We start from the raw sequence: 21011 nt of genomic DNA, 5'->3' as shown, positions 1-21011 counted from the left end.
TGAACTAAAATTCGAATTGTTGGAGCATCCACTGTATTCACCAGATTGAGCCCCCAGCGACTTCCAAACCAGAACTTCAAAAATTTATGCGTGGCAAGCGTTTTTATCAAATGAAGAGGTCATAACGGCTGTTGAAGCGTATTTTGCAGACCTTCCGCATTATCACTTCAGGGATGGGATCCACAGATTAAGCTGAATTAAGCTGAATAATAAAGCGTATTTTGAATAATAAAATTGTGTTTTTCTTATCAAACGACAAAACTTATTGAACAACCTGGAAATCGAAACCGTTCTAAAAATATACGCGTTTTAGTTGAAACCCTAAATTAAAACTTGGATGAAGGGCCAAAACCTGAAAATTGGATTTTTGCCAGACATTTTTACAAAAAAATTAAAATTTCAGTGAAAATTTCGACATATTTCTTCTTCAAATAGTTGTAATCGAAAAAAAGATCTTTCGTCTAAGTCTTTAATCTCAACTACCTGTGTGTAAAATTTCATGAATATCGGTTGAGTAGTACTCGAGAGATCTTTAAAGACGGCGCACTTATCCTTGCTAGCCTCGAGCGTACAAGTTTTCAAGGCTATATCTCCGAAACTATTACTTTCATCAACAATTTAGAACAATATTCTAGAGATGTTGCAGAATTTAATAAGCCAATAAGTGATTTTTTGAAACCCGTAAACCCATGTAAACCCTTCAGGTGAAATAAATGCTTCTGTGAACTTTCGAGATCAAAAAGAACGGAAGCTTACGTTTATATTTGCTTTCAGACATTAATATTTCAGGCCCTGGCGGCAGTTAATTCCTAAGAGATACTTGCAAAAAAAACATATTTTAGTTCCGAACAATGGTCACTCGTTTTTTTCGGCGGATAGATAGTTTTTCTCATCTGAGCGAGATTCCTTATTTGAGAAAATACGCTAATATCGAAGAAAAATTATTTGCGTCTGGTTAGCGAAATCCAGAAACGGTAGATAATAGAAACACGAGGAAAGAGTTTAATTTTAAAGCCCTATAAAATAAAAACTTCAAATGAGTTGTTCTTGACTTTGCCAAGTATTCCTGTCTACCACACATTTCAATAAATCTCAAGCGTTGCGCGCTCCGCGCTGCTCTAATGACCGCACGTAGCTGGTCAACATTCTTTGCATTCAGCACCTCATGCTTCAACAGCAGCTGCTCGAGGCGCTTTGCACCATGATGTCAACGACTTACAAGTAAATAAAGTCATATATAAATACACACACAGACATGCATACATATACATATATACATACTTGAATACACTTATTCGTGAATGTATCCATGATTCCCAGCGCGTTGCGACATCCCGACTTCTCATATATTGGCAAATGAATAACTTCCGCTGTGGTCGTCTATATTTCAGCAACAACAACTGCAACAATGTGCTGCTTACGTGTTTTCGTTGTTGTCCTTATAGGGTAAAGTAAAAAGTCGAGCAGAAAAGCAGGGAAAAAAGTGAAAAAAATATGTGAAAATAGAAAAAGCTGGCGAAATAAGGGCCGTCGGGTGGCTTTAATTACGTTATTTCATTACACAACGCAGCACAGAAGTGGCAGTCGAGTGCGCAGTGTGGCAGAGTGGCAATCTACACCCGCCTGCTCATCGCTCACTGGCTGGCAAGTGTGGTAAATTGCAACGCATAACGCAACCGCAGGCAGCGTGAGTGGCAAGTGGCGAGCAGCGTGTTAAGCAAAGCAAAGGAAAGTCAGGGCAAATGCCAAAACAGCGGCAAAGGCAGCTGGTGTGGGCGCATGCGGGTGGGTGTGGGTGGCTGCTCCAGTTCGGTGGCAGCCAGCGCGAAGTGGCAATTTAGCAAATCATTGTGGCGAAAAGGAACGTGCAAAGTGGCCACTTAAAGCCGGCTGCGAAAGTTTGTCGTTGTTGTCGTCGCTAACGTCATTGGCGTTTTCACGTGTTGTTTTTTTTTTGTGTTTTTCATTTTCCGCTTGGCGTGAGTGTAAATGACATTTTTAATTAATACTTTAAACAATAATTAGGAATTTTTAATGTTCTGCACACGTTTTTAATGCGTTTAATTCATTTCAGCGCAAATTGTATTTACACGAAATATTTCAGCGTGACATTTTTGAAGGCGTGAACGCTCCTTAAACACACACACACATAAAAGCAATACGAGTATTTGAGTTGTTGAGTGCGCAGAGCAGATGTTGAGCGGAAGTTAATTAGCAAATGTGCTGGCATTGTGTCAATGGAGGTTTTTACTTGAATGTGTAAATCAGTCTTTATCATTGTGTATATTTGTAGCTTATAGGGAAAGCCTCTGGCTCAATTTGTTCCGCGGTTTACTGACGCGTTTTCACAAAATTTTGAAAATAATGAATGTTTAATATAAATTTTTTTTGAGTTATTTTCAATGATTTTATATATCGGAAAACCTCTACCGCTAGCGTTTTATGCCAATCGTCAGGTACCTCATTAGCAGTAGCAGATATACATCCCCTCTCATAGTGTTATATGCAAAGCATGTTACCAAGAAGAAGAGAGTATATATGTACCTCCCTTAGCTAGACGCCGCCTGCTCGCACTATCTAGACCTGTTCTAGAAACTAGTCTCGTTGCCAAGCTGAGGAGATTGCCAAAAGTGCCATCCGTCTGGCTACCGAACAGGTATATGAAATACGGAAGTCACTTAGAACAGTATGCAACGAAGTTTCCGAAACAGCTGACAGACGGATCAGGGCGGGATGAAATGCCTTAAGTACATGCAGGATCGACAATATCATGCGCAAGAGATCTTTAAGAAAACTCGCTTGCTTCTTACTCACTCGGTCTCGAAAGAAATGCCGGATGGCTGTTGGTCTTTGAATAGGTCACAATCTACTGGCATCACATGCGAGTCGGATGAGCATACGTGATAACAATACATGCAAAAATTGCAAGTTAACATGAAAGAGATGCTGGAACACCTCCTATGTCTTTGTCCAGCACTGTCTACAACACGCCTCAAGTATCCAAGAGCTTCGAAATTCAGAGGACTGGACAAAGTATCAAACCTAGACATAAAGTCGCACTTAAAGTTCGAAAAAATGTTGACATTCTGTGTGATGAATTCTTCACCTCAAATTAAACTGAACCTCTCAATGAAAATTGGCAACATTGTATTTTATGGGTGAAAGTTTCAAAATGTGAACAAATTTGTTCAAACACCATAAATAAAAACTAGAACTGGAATTTTTATCCGAACCATGCATATCCCAATGATAACACCTTATTATAAATATAATATGTGATTACTATAGAGAAATCTAATATTCTAAACGAATATTCTTATACACGCTAAACTGTAGATTGGTCACCTCGGCGGTATGTTATTGAAAAGGAAAGAAAAGATAATTGATCAAATAATATTTTGAGCTAGAAACAGTTGATTTGCTGTGAAGTATAGTAAGAAAGTGTTACGATGGTAAATATTCTAGGATGTGAAATTCTGACGGTGGTTGAATCTGGTAATGAGTACGCCATTAAAATCCTACTTAATCTAATGAAAATGTATTGAGAGGCAAGATTTCAAAGACTTATCAAGATATCTATGCAGAGTTTTAAACTCCTTCCCAGTTAGATTTATGTTACTTGAAGATAAAATTGTATATATATGGACAGAAAGTACCCCTGTCTTATCTCGCGGTCGGGCGACATAATTGGCGACGACGTTAAGTGAAATCTTCTTCTCAACCACCGTCGTGGTGAGTGGCACTTGAGCGCATTTGCTGCTGCAACTTTGTCAACTCGACGAACTCACAAGCGACGATGGCAAAGGAAGAAAATAAAAAAGGCACATATATATCTATAATAATAACCCCACAAGTGTTGTTGTCATTGCTGTTTTAGCTGTTCTACTTGAAGTCAACTCGTTAAAGGTAATTGCTGCTGACTCTGCACATTTCCAGGTGCATGTCAAACGATCTTCCTGCCGGCTGGCTCAAGCTTCCTTTGCTTGCGCAAACTTTTTTGCGCTTTCTTCATTTTGCATTGCTTCCCCGCCGCCGTCTGCGAATTCGTTTATTTGCTGAGCTGCTTCTCGCTTCGACGCTTAGGCAATGGTATCATTCTCTCAAGTTTAAAAGGATTTTTCTAAAGACGTTCGTTTTCATTGGTAACATTAAAAGCTCCAATTGCTTTTCTTCCCAGTTTTCTTGTTTATTTTGGTCACACTAACTATAACACCTTCTATTATGTCCTGTTAACGCACACAAACATGTGCTTGTACAATATGGGAATTTATGCTGATTAAAATTTAAATGGCCCATGAAACTGCGCTCCTTTACGAGTTAACTGAGCCAGCGCTTTTGAAGTGCTTGTGCTTGTGAGCAGTTAGCTGATTGGTCCATTTTTTGTACTATTTAGAAGCACTAAAGGTTTGGTATAGCTTCTGTTCAATTTCAGAATCTTGATTTAAAATTATAAGTAGATTTTTTAAAAATATTTTTGATGTCATTAATTGTTAAAAGTTTTTAAAAATTATAATGATATAAAGGAATTTTGGATCTGTATGTGTTAAACGGTTTAAAATGAGACCAGTTAATGTTTTATTATCCTCTTTTTAAATCTCGTTCGATTCTTTGAATAGCATAAACTGTGGAAGGAAAAAGATAAGATTAAATTGTCCTTTGACCATATTTGATTCAAATAGCGTTATCTGGTATGCTCTTCTTCTTTGACTCTACAACAGTAGATCGGCCTGAGCCGAGAACACAAAATTTCGACTGTTGCCTTTGTGCTTTGGTCCATAAATTGGATGCGCCCTTGTTTTCGTTGTCCATCTATGGTTTACGAATCGAAGTAGCCTTTCGCTAAAGTATCGTCTTTCAAGTATACGGCATGACCGAGCCAATGAATTTGTTTAGGTTTTACGCGCTTAACTATATTCATATCGCCGTGGAGCTCATGCGTTTCGTGTAACCATCTTCCTCGGGAATCATCGCTCATGCGAACGCCTCCAAAGACTTTGAACATAATAGTGTTTCGAATGCTCCATGCGCTTTCCATTCTCGGTTTGCTATTACCCACATTTCTAGACCGCATAAATGATTTCCGATAGACCACAGTGTTTTAGTTTATTACCTGGCTCTACTAACCGCAATTGCAAAGATTCGCTGATGCTATATACGACAGAATCGAACGTTGAGTTATTCGAAATGCCACCAATCTTGACAAACTGTGCAAAATATTATTTTATTATGTTTTTTTGCAAATCATTTTGTGCATTCGGCGAGTAGTCCCGGAGCCATTTCAATACACTTTTAAGGATCTTCTGTTCACCTAGATTAATTAAGCTAAGAAACGAAAAAATCGGTTCATAAATGCAATTTTAGCAAAGTTCAACCAGCGCTATCTACTGATCTCCATAATCTAAGGGAGTTAAATTAAGTGTCTGTAATACCTAGAAGCAAATATTAGAAACCCTGTAAGCTTCCGCGATCTAATAGTAAAACACAAGAGAACACGGGGCACAGATCAGTTCCCTTTTTACCGGTAGCGGTTCTAGTCCAGTAGCAGTACAGAGTGTCTTATCACAATGACACTCGATGCTATTGATAGCGAGGTTAGGCGCCCTTTGACCAGTTCTGAACGCACTGTTAATGAGTTATGGTCTCTGTTATCACAGTGGATGGTCACTTCTCTGAAGAAGGCTGCACTCCGAAGCCGTAAATCTACTGCTACCTTAATGGCTGCAACCTCGATCTGAAATATACTGCAATAGTCAGGAAGTTTGCCACTGGAGTTGATGACAGTAAAACCCTGACAGTAAACCCCTCCACCAATCTTCCCTTCAAGCTTTGACCCATCCGTGAAGCAGCTCACTGCCCGTCTCCTCCAACAGCTTCTTTCCACCCACAACTCCCTCTCCGCTATATAGCCCTCAGAGTTCGGTTTGGCGACTGAATGATTGAAGTGATCCGGTATGAAGTCAAAGTGAGGATTTCCGAGTGTTCAACACGTGCTCTTTTAGGAACTCAAATTCGCTGAGTCTGATATCAACTTTCGCAGCCATATACATTCCGAGTGATGAGCTGAGTCGATTTGGCATTATAGCATATAGCTGCCATATAAACTTTAAAAACTCTTTAAAAATCGAGATAAAGACCATATATACGAGCATAAATTATATTTACGCATTATTTATTCATGTTTTAATTGGAAAACGTATTTTGTTGTTGTTATCTGTGTGTAGTTTAAAATACTCATTTGTTTACAGATTTATCGCAGCCCTCAGAAGGAATGCCTGGCGCAGATAATTAACTCGAAATGATAAGAGCAGAAGCATAAATAAACTATAAATACACACATACACACACACACACATTTGCATATTTGTTTGTGAACTAAGAGAACTGATTTGCAAAGCAATTAATTAGTTTCCGCTAATACGATATTTTATCTAGTCAAAGCGAACGGTATGAGTGCTCTAGAATGGGCAATTATTTACCGCTACTGGCGCCGAGTGCCAGATAAGAAACTCATTAGCGAAAGCAAATGCAAGAATGCTGAATGGCAAAAGGTAATTATGAATTTTTGATTGATCTCAAATTTTCAATGGACTATTCAGTCGAACCACTCAGGTTCAAGAGTTAAATGAATGGCAATCGCATAAGTTAATCGCAATTAATTATTTCTAAGTTATTAAGAGGACAAATTGCTTTGATAAAGCAGCATTTCGTAGCAATTGAATTATAGTTAACAAATTTAATAAATATAATATTATTTATTTGGATATTTATGCTTTGCTTTCGGGCAATTGCTTGAAGTCTTAATTGAGTGACGACCATTTATTTAATTTTATTTATTTGAGAATTCTTGTTTGAAAATTAAAAACAAAAAAAATCGCAAAGCAAATAAACGATTTTTTAACTTCAAAATTTAATAATTTTGAAAGTTTTTTAGTTAAAAATTTTTTCGGATTTTTCTTTTTTAATATAATTAATTTCTTTTATCGTAAAAACAAAACATTTCGAGAATAACTGTTTATTGCCGGAAAAATACAAAATTCATGATTCGAGGTATAAAACAGGAAGGAATATTTATAAAGTACTGTTATTTTATGTACGAAAACCATATTGATACAAATAAATATATGCCAGTATTTACAGTGCGTAGCACATCTGTATATTTTCACTTTAAACTTGCATGTTTCTTAACTAAATATATTTCATTTCTTTCTCAACGCTTTGACTGTTCAAATTTGGTTGGTCAGCGTGTAGCAATTGCGCAGCGCACGCCACTCGGTCCAGTCGAAGCAGCCCAAGTATCCGTCCTGCTTAACGAACGCTTTGCTATCCGCACAAGGTAACAACAATGGCGTGGCACCTTCACTTGTGCAGAGATAGAACTTAGTTGGGTCCGTACTGGGCTGTGGCTGTGTGACGTTGATGCCGCTACAGGCGCCCACTTCAGCCGTATACACACAATTGGGATCCATCAAAGCGATTGGTATACAACCGGTGAGTGTCGCGTTACGTACGAAGAAAGTTTCATCGGGGCAATCTTGTATAACTGATGTATTAGTGTCTTGATCGCAGAAATAGAATTTGGTACCATCGTCAGTGCCCCACAATTCATCCTGGTACAAACAGCTTGTATCATCGACGGCTGTGATGGCGGTCATAGTTATGCCGAAAAGGCAGGCCAATAAAATTGCAACTGTAAAGAGATAATTGGTGGAATATAATGTAAAAAAATGTTAAAAACTTTCCATTAATTAGTTTAAAATTTTTAGGTGTTCTTTATATTTGAGGAATCACTAAGATTTTTTGGGGTTATCAGAAACGACTATTACTAAACGCTTTTGGTTTCTGAGAATTCAAATGTCATATACTCAACGATTAACGCAAACCCATAAAGCACTATTCGCTTATGAAATCCTATACGATTTTTTTCTTCTTGAAGTATCATAAGAGAGATATTATAATTTCGATTGCTTCTTTACTCGCTTAAAATTGTCGAAGTGAGAAATTTTTTCGTGTCCTAGTCTGGCCCAGCCCTTATGGGTATTTACATGGGATTATGACATTATTTACAGTTCAATACTCTCCGAATTGGAAATATAGTCACGAACTTAACCGACCGCAATAGAATCATGGTTTCGAAGTCATGTTTGCATTTTCATAAAAGTTGAATAAGTTTATTAATGACAAATGTTTGATTGGTGGTGCGACCGAAGCCTATTGGCTCTTAAATTTAATTAAGGGGTTACATGGGTTTACGGTTTCAAAAAATCTATTTTTTTATTGTATTATTAAATTCTGCAATATCTCTAGAATATTTTCCCGAATTTTCCAGTTGATCAGAGTAATAGTTTCGAAGATACAGCATTGAGAATTTGTGCACTCGATGCTAGCTAGGTTAAGTGCGCCGCCTTTGAACGCGTATTTTTTTCGAAACTGTATTTTTGAAGTCGTTTGGCAAGATTTCTCGAGAACTACGCAACCGATTATTATGAAATTTTACACGTTTATTTAAGACACAAATCTTAAAGACTTGGACGAAGGATTTTTTTACGATTACTATTTAAAAATACGATACTATTTGAAAAAAAAAGTTCTCTAAACTTTCTGTTTTTTTTTGTAAAAATGTCTGTTTATTTTCCTTCGTCCAAGTTCTAAGTTAAGGTTTTAACTAAGAGACGTATTTTTTCACTTTAGATGATCCTGTAAGGCCTGTAACGCGGCGCATCTCGAGGAAACCCATGCAACCGCTTAAGAAATATTTTTCTTATCGATTACTTTCCGTTAGAACCCATAAATATAATATAATCGATAATTATTGCGATATGCACTGCGACCTATGATCTATTGACACAATCCCTCTTCCTGTTTCAGAAGGCCCCCTTATAAATTCAGTTTAGTTGAGAGTGTAAAAAACAACTTCGAACTGTTCGAGTATTCTAAAATGTATATTATTTCACAACTTTCCCACAGTATTTCTCATAATTGGAACAAATATCGAATCTAATATCCGAAAATTAGGATAACTTTGTGGTTAAATTCGAGTTTTAATCACTGCTTGTGGAAATTCCTTTTTTGACCAATTCTACTACCCACAAGCACTTCCAGAAAAAAAATCGAATTTTTTATACATATTTAGCCTACTTTTTTTATCTCAATATGCAGGAAATTCTAAATACTATATATTTATTTTAGATATTTTCTCACAAATTTTATTGTTTTAATTTCATTTCTGAATTATTATTTCATTTCAATGTCCTTTTCCCATGCATCTTTATATCCTTTAAAGCGTTCATCTTACAAAAATTGTAACTATTTTTTAAAATCTTAACACTTGAACTTATTTTCACACCTTTATTCATGTTGATGCCCGACATTACTTCACTTTACAGTTTTCTCTTTTTGATTTTTATGCTCTTGCGCTGTGTCTTTCACGATGTTCGCGTTGATCCGTGATAAACAAGTATTGAACGTAAACTGATTTGAATGCTTTTGAATTTTGGCATTTTATTACCTCATTGACGTATCCCAATCGCCAATTAATTTGACTTATCGGGCGCTGTGATTTCCGCAGGCCTTTAATTTCGCTTGTGTTATCTTTCTATTTGCAGATATAACGTTATATTTGGTAACGCTATAAATATTGACATGTATTCAGCATAGACGACTGCATACATATATACATATATGAAACTGATTTTTATACCTCAGAGTCCATATAGCAAATAAAGATTGTCTCGCGTGATAAAATTACTATTTCTAAATTAATGACAACGCAATGTTTGGGAAGTTTCTCCATAATATGTTAGGGAATTAATTCCAAAAATTTATAAGTAAAAGTTTTTGAAATCCATAAATATTGATATGTCTTATAACACATTATACTGTCGTCAATTTAGTGGTTGCATAAATATTTTTATTTGTGATCTCATTGGCTTCCGTTGAGGTAATTCCTCATGTCTTGTGTTTATTTAGAAAATGCACTCATGTTCCGAACCGTATCAGAAACCGCAAGAGGAGATAAAACTCACGCACAAGAATTTTGATTTATGGTGAATGAATGAATGGCGGGCTAACAATGCATCGTAAATTATCAGACATTAACCCGATTTTTAAAAGGCACTTATGTCATCTTCATGGTTTTTAAGCTCTTTAAAAAAGAAAAAGAAAGTAATTTATTTAGGCAACGTTCACACAGCATTAGCTATATAGAATATAAGTACTATGGTAAATATTCGGAAATGGTAGCTTTTATATCATAATGTTATCTTTATTATATATATTTTTATATTTACTTTTACTTTCTTAAGATATATATTATTAATATATTGAGGTCGTTTTTTAAATATGCCCATTTTGTATTTTTGAATAGATAATAAGAATATATATTACTAGAAGCTCGTGAACTCGGCGAAATGTGGTTTTAACATAGCCACATAAATCGCATCAATCAAACATCACCCGTTTCACCGGTCAGAATGTCATCGAGAAGTGGGCTTAACGGATAGGCCATCTGAGATGTAGCCGCGGACAACATTTAAAAAAGACAATCTTCAAAAAATAAAGGCCAGAGAATGTTCTTTAGAATGATAATAAATATTCCCCATTAAATTTGAAGTTTCTGTGGTTTTTGTATAAAAAAGTAAGGAATCTCGAAATTTATTATATCACCCTTTATAAATAAATCTGAGAGCGCAACCGGTCAACGGTTTTCATACCACGGAAAAAGTTTTTGCTTCGCTTTAGGCACATTGTTTGATTTAAACAATCTTATAGTCGAATTAGCTTAGGTTTAGTTAGATATACATATATGCTGGTATTCGAATAATCCCACTTGAGCTGATATCTCTATCTAGCTTGAACGTTTTGATGATCATTTGAACTCCTAACAATGAATCAAAAAGACCGTCGTATATCTACAAAACGCATAGACTGAGGCACAAATTCAAAGCCGGCCCATATCGGCTCCAGTAAATTCGCCGAGTTCGTATGCAACCAAATCTGAACAGCTGGACAGTGAAGCAGAAAGAGTCTAGATGTTTTACCTCATCTTTCTCAATGCACAAGTTGTGAGTTGTGCTAGTAGTTTCATGGACCTTTTGTGTTCCACTTCGTTGGAGTACATCTGCTGTTGCCTTAATAGCTGTCACTTCTGCTTGCAAGACGTTGCAGTGGTCTGGCAGTCTGAAACAAGAAATGATGAAGAAATGACAGAGACACCCCCTTCAAACTTTCCCTTGAGTTATCCGCGAAAAAGCTCACTGCGCCCCTTCTTTAGCGATTCCCTCCACCCACATATTCCTTGGAAGTAGGTGCAGAAGCTGCTAAGAGTAGGCTTTACGGCGCAGTGTTCCAAGTTATCAGTGACGAAATGGAAGTGTGATAGGATTCTAGAATGTCTACCTCTGTGACTCTTAATATGTGTACGGTTATTTAATAAGTATATAATATCTTTAATGCAAACCTGTATTTTGATTTTGCTTTCTGCTATAGTGGTTCCATCTGAACCATTTGACCAACGCAGGTTAGAGCGTTAACTTGAACAATATCTCATACCGAATTTCCTCAAGATATCTTGTTAAACAAAAATTGTTTCATATTAAGATTTATTCTGAACGATCAGTTTGTATGACAGCTATATTCTATAGTGGTCCCATAATGGCGATTTCGACAAATGGGCAACTTCTTAGCGAGAAAAGGGGGTGTACTGATCGAGATATGTTTCTGTGAGTGGTACGTGATTAAATTTTGTGTGAAACTCGGTAAACCTGCGACAGAGACATTTAATATTATCAAGCAGGCTTACCCAGATGTTGCTTTAACAAGAAGTGGTGTGCTTCGGTGGCACCAAGCTACTTTGAAGGGCCGGGAAGAGGTCGCTGATGAAAAAGGGAATAATGAACAAACGATGCTCATTGCCTTTTTTGTCATCAAAGACATCGTCCACCATGAATTTGTTCCTCCTAGACAAACCGTCAACGCCAAGTTTTACGTGGAAATCCTCAAGAGATTCAAACGAAGAGTCAATCGGGTCCGACAAGACATCGCAGCCGATTGGAAGTTGCACCACTACAATGTCCCGGCTCACACCGCCTTTCTTGTGAACAGTTTCCTAACCAAGGCCGGCTTCCCAACGCTTCCGCAGCCGCCCTACGGGCCAAATATGGTCCCTCCGGACTTTTTTTTGCTTTCTTGCTTGAAAAGGCTGTAGAAAGGCAGAGGCAGCATGCACCTCGGCTCTCAAGATTATTCCGCCTTCAATGCTTGCAAATCACTGGCAACGCTGCATCGACGCAGATGGAGCTTTATTATGAAAATGTTTAAAGTATTGTATCGGTCGGTTCAATAAATTTTTTTAAATCGACCGAGGTCTATTACTTTCTGGACAAACCCTGTAGTAATGCCCGCAAATTTTCTTTTCTGCGGTAAAAATATTATGAAAATTGCTGCATTTTATTTCATTCTTCTTCAAATTACTTTAACAGTGGATATTGTTATAATACCCAAATCTAAAATGTTGCCATAATATAAAAAAATCCTGTGACCTGCCAGACGCAGGGTTCATTAAACTTTTAACCATTGAATGGCTTACCAAGCTCGATTTACATATACTCTCACAGCAGGAACAGACCATAAGTCCCTGTACATACACATATCAGTAAGTTTGTGTGTGTGTGCGGTATTTAGTGCTCAGTTGCACTAGCTGTCAGCAAGAACTTTTTGTTGTTTTCTCAACGAAACTTTCACAACAAAACAGCAGCAAAGTTTTGACAGTCCCACACACACACACTTACACATGCAATTGAGAGGATTTCCCCACACTATTGTTAACTATTTGCAATGGCGGAAACGTCAACTGGCAAACAACAACTCCAACAGGCTGCCAGCAACAACTCTAACAAGTGTTAACATAAACAAATCGGATTTGTTCGAATTTAGCTCAGCCTAAACACAAGTCAATTCGTATCGGCTCAGTGCGCACACACACACCGACACACCTAGTGGCGAAGATGTACTGCAAAGGTCCTGCATGTGAGTGTGCATAAACAAAGTCACGTTATTGTTAGCATTTCAACAGCAACAACTCTCCGTTTATGCATTTCATTTGGCCAGACCAGGCAGCAACATAAAGAACGACACCAATACCAACGCACCGCATCAATACTTAAACCCACTTACAACAAAAACGGTGGAAAAAATGTTACAGCAACAAAGCAATCAACAATCAGCAATGAACATCCGACTGGCAATCAACGCCGTTTGCTTCCAATTGATGTTTCGGTTCGCGACCGCCTGTTAGCGACCGCCGCCTGTGCCACCCTGTGCTGCGACCGCTGCGAAATGCCGCATGCTGGTGAGGCTTGTCAAAACGTTTGAACATGTCAAATTGTTGCTGGGTATTTTTGGCATTTCGGCATTTTAGCATTTTTGGCCAGCTCTCCAAACGGCAAAGCACTTGCCAGGGGATTTGCCTTTGTTGCAACACGCACTAAATCCAGGCAAAGCACTTTTACGGCGCGAGTGTGTTTGTGTGTGTGTGCACCAGTTGCCCTCGGGAGGGCTTGTAATCGAGCCACATCGTTGACTGTGCAATTAATTTGAGGGCTTAGCTTTTAATCCTGTGTAACAAAAATGTGCCAATTAAGTTAGTCAAAAGCGTTAAATTGTAGCGACGGTTGCGCGGTGCTCTAATGTGGCAGTTTGACCTGCGGGGCAGCAAATGTAGCGGTGAAATAAAATGTGAAAACTTAAATGAAAATTATTTAATTGTGGTGATTGCGCGTTGGAAAGTAAATGGTAGCAATAGTTCTTTAATCTGTTGAACCGGTTATGAACTCGGTTTAATAACTGAGGAAATTGAGTTCTGAAAAACGCTTCATGTAGTATCCGCGATAGTGAAGGTTAAACACTTCGGTGGCGTGGAATATATGTAGGAACATTTATTCCAGACTTTATTATTAAACCGGATTCTTAGCTCTGGTTTTCAGAGTGTATACTAGAAACACGAAGGAAGAATGTCGTCGCCGTTTGTCTCAAAAGTTTGAAAATGTCGATTTGCATGCATTAGTCGGTGAAGATCATTTCGAACACAAAAAGAGCTCGTAGAATCTCCAAAAGTCACTCAAGAAGCCAGTTCCAAACGTTTAAAAGCTGCCGAAATCAAGTAATATACTTATGTATGAATATACGCTACGAAATTTCGAAAGACGATTTTCCATGTCAGCTTGCTACCCGGATGTACAGCGTCGAAAACTTTCAGACTGGAGTGTTTTCGTCCATTCGGACAACATGTCCCAGCTAGAGTATCCGCTGTCTTTTAATTCGCTCAACTATGTCAATGTCGTGTCGTCGTGTATCTCATACAGCTCATTGTTTCATCCACAGATCTTTCATTCGAAAACTCGTAACGCCAACTCTTCAGATATTGTCATCGTCTATGCCTCTGCACCATATAGCAGGACGGGACTGATGAGTTATTTGTAGAGTTTGGTTTTTGTTCGTCGAGAGAGGACTTGAGAGTGATTCAGCGTTAGATTTCGAGGCTGACGTTGTTACTGGTGTTAACGATGGTTTAGTGGAGATATTTAGTCCGGTGTTTGATGGCAGGAGATATTTCGTCTTGAATGTGTTTGCAGTGGTCGTCATCAAAAGGGGTCTCTCACCTGAGGCTTTAGTTTCTTTTTCATTGAGAGCATTTTTTACGCACAACCTTGGGGAGGGATGGTTCGCCTTCTCACTTTAGCTCCTCTACTAACAGATGTTCTTGGGCTACCCAGTGGATACTTGATCTAAAACTGGAGTCGAGAGCGGTATGAGCCATATGTAAAAGAATCGATTCTGATCACTCTCAGAGAACTTTCCTCACTTGCGTAATTTCATGACTCTATCCTCCAACCTCTATTTAGATCAACCATTACAAATGTATTCAAGGGTAAGGTTATCAAACTCAAACCACATGACAACTATTTTTAATATCAATATTATTCTTTTTAACGATAATATGATCACGTGATCTTGAAGAGGTGAACTTCCGTGTTTCAAACATTGTCATTCTTATACTTGTAGATACGATCTGTAACTGCAATCCGTTACAGCTAGCTAGTCATAGCAAAACAAAGTATTTAACGGGTTTCAAAGTGGAAAATAACATTGGTTACTCATTTTGCTTTTCATCAACAATAAATATTCTTATCTGAGTACAAGGTCGACATTGCCAATTACAAACAATAATGACTGTATACCACAGAAACATTGCCTCAGAACTTACGTATATAGGTTGATACACACTCGTACATACAAGAATTTGTCGGTTCATATCGGCATGTAAACATTTTTTTCGTCTGGAACACTGATTGCATCCAGCTGTTACCAGTACCGTTGACACGGCTGTCAACTTGCTCAGTCGTGAGCCTCACCCACAACGGCAACAACGTTGCAGCCAACACTGTCATTGCGCCAAATGACACTGTCATAAGCGAGAATGCGAGGTAATTTCTATAAAAGTAAATGAGAATGACACGGCATCAATCAGTCAATTTGTAAGAGTGCGCGCGCACGACGGCGATAAATTCATTAACCTGTTTATGACGAAAACGCAAAAACGTTTATCTAACCATAAATAAGGCAATAAGTTATCGAACGAGCGCGAACAAGAACGAGCGGCTGTGAAGTAGAGAAAATAAATAACAATGAAATGGCTGACGGTGGCGAACTTGCAACCGCCGATTACACTGATCTCCTTGCTGGTCGTCGTGTCCGGCGTCAAAGCGAACAAACCTACACAGCCTACTGAGCGGAAGTATTGCAACAGTACTGCAACAGCCCACATGTGGGGCGATGTCGATCCGAACATATTCTACATCTGCGATGAGGCGACCAACGCCACGCGTCAAATGCGCTGTCCGACGGGACGTGGCTTCTTTCGTGGGCGCGGTTATTCCGGTTGCATACCGTACGCCGACTGGCCGGCCTGTCTCGACCCCCACAGTCTGCCCGAAAGCCAAAACAGTAGCAGTAGCGACGGCCAACGCAGTAATGCCACTGTGGAGCTGTGCAAGGACGAAATGCATCTGCAGCAGACCTGGGCGGCTATGGACCCGAATAAATTTTACATGTGCCAAAACGAGCACTCCGCACCATTGCTACTGAACTGTGAGGCGGGCAAAGGTTATGTCAGCGCCTGGACTGGCGAGAGTGGTGGCATTCATAGCGGTGAAGGCACGCACATTGTGGGCTGCGCCGCATGGGAGAAGTGGCGCATGTACATGCATTGTACGGACTTCTATTGAGATCTCCGCTAATTGAGGTTAAAAAAAATTAAAACTTGCGACGCAAAAAATGAGTAACGCGTGCAAATGTGTATGTGTGTGAGCGGATGCAGTATTGCTGGGCGAGGGGGCTGAGTGAGTGCATTCATGTGTAGCTGTTGTTCGAAATATTTTATACATTGCACACACACATACACATATATACCCGCAGCATGTACCCTTCATATGTGTGTGTTGTTTTTGTAAATGTATGCACTTTTATGTAATAAATTTGTTGTGGTTCTTGTTTTTATACGACCCCCAATGGCAACAACGTTGTGCCAGCGCTTTCGTGTTGGTAAAAGTAAAAACTGTAATTAAGTTAAAATAGGTATGATAAGTTCCAAAATTGTTTTTCGACTGATACCGTTGATAAGATAGCGTGCGGCAGTGAATTGTGTTGGTAAAAATCTCTGCTTGGTTTCGGGTTAATAAATAAATTGATTGAAATTGCTGTGGGCCATGAAATTGAAATGCGATAACAATTACCGATTTCTGCTCGCAGTGGTTCCTAGAAGTGCGACGAGTGAAATTATAATGATAAACAAATATGAAATGTGGGTGTGTGGATGCATATTGAAGCAGATACATAGAGAACGAAATTTAAGTAGATTTTATAAAATTTTGTAAAGAAACTCATTAAATTTTCAAATATTTCCTCAAAAAGTATATATGTATGTGTATACAAAATATAAATAAGATTTTAAGTGTAAATAAAAATAATATTTTTTAAGAAAATATGCAATTTTTATACGTTTAAATTATGAAATTTTCTTTGAACTGAGTTGGAATATTTGCTTCTCAAAAATGCTTTAAAATGATTGGTTGAGACGTTATTCAACAAGTTTATATAAACGTTTGAAAGGCTCCATTTATCTAGTTCTCAACAATACTGGTGATAGTCATAATGCCTCAGTATTAACATCGATATTGTGTACGGCGAAATTAAGGATCTAATATGTTTAAAACAAAAACGTTAGTTTCGGCTGCACTGAAGCTAGAATATCCATCCAAGAATTTAATGTTTGATAGGTCAGCTTGTGTGGCAGCTGTAATCCAAATTGAAAAACGTACTCGAAGACTACAAGTACATCGATGTCCTTAACGAAAGTTCGTGCCAAATCTCTTGAAGATATTTCGTCGAATAAAAATGCTTTCTGGGCATGAATTTGATGTTTCGGTTTGTATATCAGTTATACGGGTGATCTAAGTAAGGTACTTTTTTCAATAGTAAAAATTTGTCAAGCGACTTACTATTTTACTTCAGTATTGTTTGGCATTTCATCATTGAAAGACTTGCGACTGAACATTGTTTACAAATCGTTCAATTTTATTACGAAAATTCTCGTTCCGTAAAGAATGTGTTTCGCACGCTTCTCTCAACTTATGGTCAACATAATCGGCCTATTGAGCATACTATTTTCAACACCATTATTCATCTTGAGACCCAGCATTAATTATTGGATAATACTCTGCCGAATATGTAGACCATGTCTAGCACGCAGTGAAGAAAATATAGCAGTCGTAGCTGATACCCCTTCGATTCGTGGAGAGTCAAGGCGGCGCCGTTCGCAGCAATTCGGAGTGACGTATGGAACGACTTATCGCATTTTACGTCGAGATGTTAAATTATCCAGAAAAAACAACGGATTGGTTTGTAGGTCGTTGGAATCATCGGTCTATGTTTCTTCAAAAATGAAGGCGGTGAGAACGTAACCGTCAATGGCTACCGTTATCGCGGCATGATAACACTTCCCATACATCGTATCAGTCAATGGATTTACTGAGAGAACACTTCGGTGAGCAGATAATTTCGCGTTTTGGGCCGGTCGATTGGCCATCAAGATCGTGTGATAGCACATCGTTAGGCTTTTTCTTGTGAGGATATGTAAGGTCTAAAGTCTATGTGGACGATTACGCTTCGATTCAGGCCTTGGAGAAAAAAAATACCCGCGTATTTCGCCAGTTACTAGATGAAATGCTCGAATGAGTCATCGAAAATTGGACTCAACAGATAGACCATCTGAGACGTAACCGTGGCTTACGTTTGAAAGAGATATTATTTAAAAAATAAATTCCAAAGAATGTTTTTTCGGTTATTTAAAAGCATTTCTCATTAAACTCGAAGTTTCTGTTTTTTTTTCTTTAAAAAAGTAGGGAACCTCGAAATGGATCACCCTTTATTAATTAAGAAAGCGATATATTGCCTCAATATTTACCTCGAAATTGTTTATAGCAAATTAAGGATCTAATATGGTTATATCAAAAAAAAGTATACCCTTCACAAATAAAGAAGTTTCATACAAGAACTTAATTTTTGATAGGCTTGTTTGTATGGCAGCTTTAAGATATAGAAGTTCGATTTTAAAAACGTAATCGGAGATATTTAAAGATATTTTATCAAACAAAAAGGCGGTATATGCTATAGCTGTTCGATCTAAAAACTTTCTTCATAGCATAGTGTTGTCTTGAAAAATAATTCATACCAAATTTCGTGAAAAAATTTCGCCAAAAGACACATTTTCCATATAACAATTTGGATCGTTCAGTTTGTATGGCAGCTATATGCTATAATAATCAGATATCGGCGACAAATGCGCAGTTTCCTGGAGACAAACGGACGTTTGCAAAGTTTCAGATCAAAATCTGAGAAACTGAGGGACTTGTAACTAAAATTATTCAGCTCGTCACGCTGGTCTTCGATGTTTCCTTTTTGGTGTTACAAATATCGTGGAAAATCATCTAACTCGAAAGCTCCGGTCAGGAATTTGTCGCACCAGCTTGTTTAACGCCAAGAACTTATAAATATGTTGAAAACTTTAAGTTCTCTACTTCTTCAGAAGAAGTTGGCAATTTTGAATTTCTTGAGTTAATGAATTCTTCCGATTTTTCAAGGTTTACAAAAAATAAATACATCTAATATCATCTTCAAGTAGTAGGTGACTGTGAAGAAGAAGAGATCAGAAGATCGGATATTTTTTTAGGTGAATTTATACACACTTCTCTGTACTCTTTTCGAGTGTTTCATTTCGAATATACGAACAATAATGGTTTTTGGATGGGCCAGGAAAAAACTCTTTCAGCAGTAAATTAAAAGCGAAATGCGGCAACAGCGCAGGTAACTTGAAAATGTTTTTATTTACCATACAATAAAAAAATCATATCTATTCCCATGTTCTATCAACTATGTTAGAAACATAAAATACGAGTATAGAAAAACAAAAAAAAACTTTGACCAGGATTCGAAGCAGAGCATCGTCCAACCATTAATATGTGCTTTCCACAATATCAGGTGTTAAAATTATTGTTTGCTTTATGTTAATTTATCTATAGAATAAAATGCTGACATCAATAGATATACCAATATATATATATATATATCTTATAGCTACAATTTTAACACTTCATGTGCCTGCCACCTTGACAAGATTCAGACAAAGGCGCCTTGACGGCCCCTAATATTGGGTATTCGAAAAAGGTTTTTCGCATTTCTAATAAAATTTTAACAATTTTTTTTATATTAATAATAATAAATAAATAAATAAATATGTACCATTTTGGTCGACCACGTTTTGCCATTTTTCCGCTAGTTCCAAAATATTGTTCCATTGTTTGAATTACTTCCCTGTCGAAATAACTGTAATATCGCATCATTCAGCTCAGTCACATTCAGCATGTAAAACTTTGAAGGCAATTTTCACGAAACTGCATTTTTGAGACCAAAAGTTGGCCCAGCAGCAGCCATTTTGTATCAAAACGCCATATTAAAACAGCTTCTAAGGAAATACCAGTCTCTTCTGTTTACACATAGCACAAAGGGGTAAAGGTAGGACTCTTTACTGTGCTCTCAGGCGGTCTATCCCCTTAACACATTATTAATTAGGAATACTTAAGTGCACAAGATTAGAATATCTTTCTCCAGCTAATTTCGATATAATAAATTTATTAACGGGACGCCCAAAAGAACTTAAAATTGCGTGTGAACTAAGGCAGCGCTTTATTTATCAAGAGAGAAATGCGAAATCGCTTTTATAGACTGCAAAATGATTTGTTAAAATCTCAGCTATTAAATACAAACGTCAAATCATCATGATCAGTATTATGAATATACAAACTGTATAGTGAAAAAGAATATAGTCTTTTTGCCACTGAATTATTGAGGTTACTCATACGCCAGCGCGGTCGTAAATGCGATGATTAATCATAGCAATTTGGAACAATTTTCATTGGAAATTCTATATGTACAACTCAAAATAAAAATGCAAAAAAATATTGTTTCCATGTGCAGCTTGTAAATTTCTATGATTGGTGGTTATGTAATAATAGACATGGCAATACCTCTGCACACCAGTGGCTCATCACAAATAAAAGCATGTTGCTGCATATTGATTGTTATTTGAAAATATTTGCCAACTATGTGTTTTTCATTTCGAATTCATTTATGTGTGTTCGAGTGTGTGTGTGGTATATGAGCGCAGCCATAGATGACAAACAATCACGTAAGTCAGCTTCGATGAGCGTCAGCGAAATTGAAAAATCCATGCGGTTTCATGCTTGTAAACTAAATTCCAACCACTTTGCCAACTTTGGAAAAACACATGCACATGTACATACATACTATGTGTGTGGCTATGGTCTGCATTGCCACAGTGAAATAAAAATGATGTTTGAAATGTAAAAAAGGAAATGGAAAATATTCGTTATAAATAGAAT

General features: G+C 37.6%; 2 protein-coding genes across 2 annotated transcripts; one reads left to right on the top strand and one right to left on the bottom strand.

Moving 5' to 3' along the window:
* Positions 1-7120: 7120 nt before the first annotated feature.
* Positions 7121-9497, bottom strand: LOC105222544 (uncharacterized). Its single transcript, XM_011199904.4, has 2 exons — positions 9344-9497; positions 7121-7687 (listed from the first exon to the last, which is right to left on the bottom strand). The coding sequence occupies exons 1-2, from the start codon at positions 9366-9368 to the stop codon at positions 7224-7226; spliced, it is 489 nt and encodes a 162-aa protein (XP_011198206.2). The 5' UTR covers positions 9369-9497; the 3' UTR covers positions 7121-7223.
* Positions 9498-15363: 5866 nt separating this feature from the next.
* Positions 15364-16313, top strand: LOC105222557 (uncharacterized). The gene has a single exon (XM_011199926.4). It carries the CDS (start codon positions 15681-15683, stop codon positions 16278-16280), a length of 600 nt encoding a protein of 199 aa, XP_011198228.1. The 5' UTR covers positions 15364-15680; the 3' UTR covers positions 16281-16313.
* Positions 16314-21011: the final 4698 nt, after the last annotated feature.

This window comes from Bactrocera dorsalis, chromosome 2 (assembly GCF_023373825.1).
Source record: "Bactrocera dorsalis isolate Fly_Bdor chromosome 2, ASM2337382v1, whole genome shotgun sequence".
NCBI lineage: Eukaryota > Metazoa > Arthropoda > Insecta > Diptera > Tephritidae > Bactrocera > Bactrocera dorsalis.
Note: the sequence above shows the minus strand (reverse complement) of the source record. Positions and strands in the feature narration are given on the sequence as shown.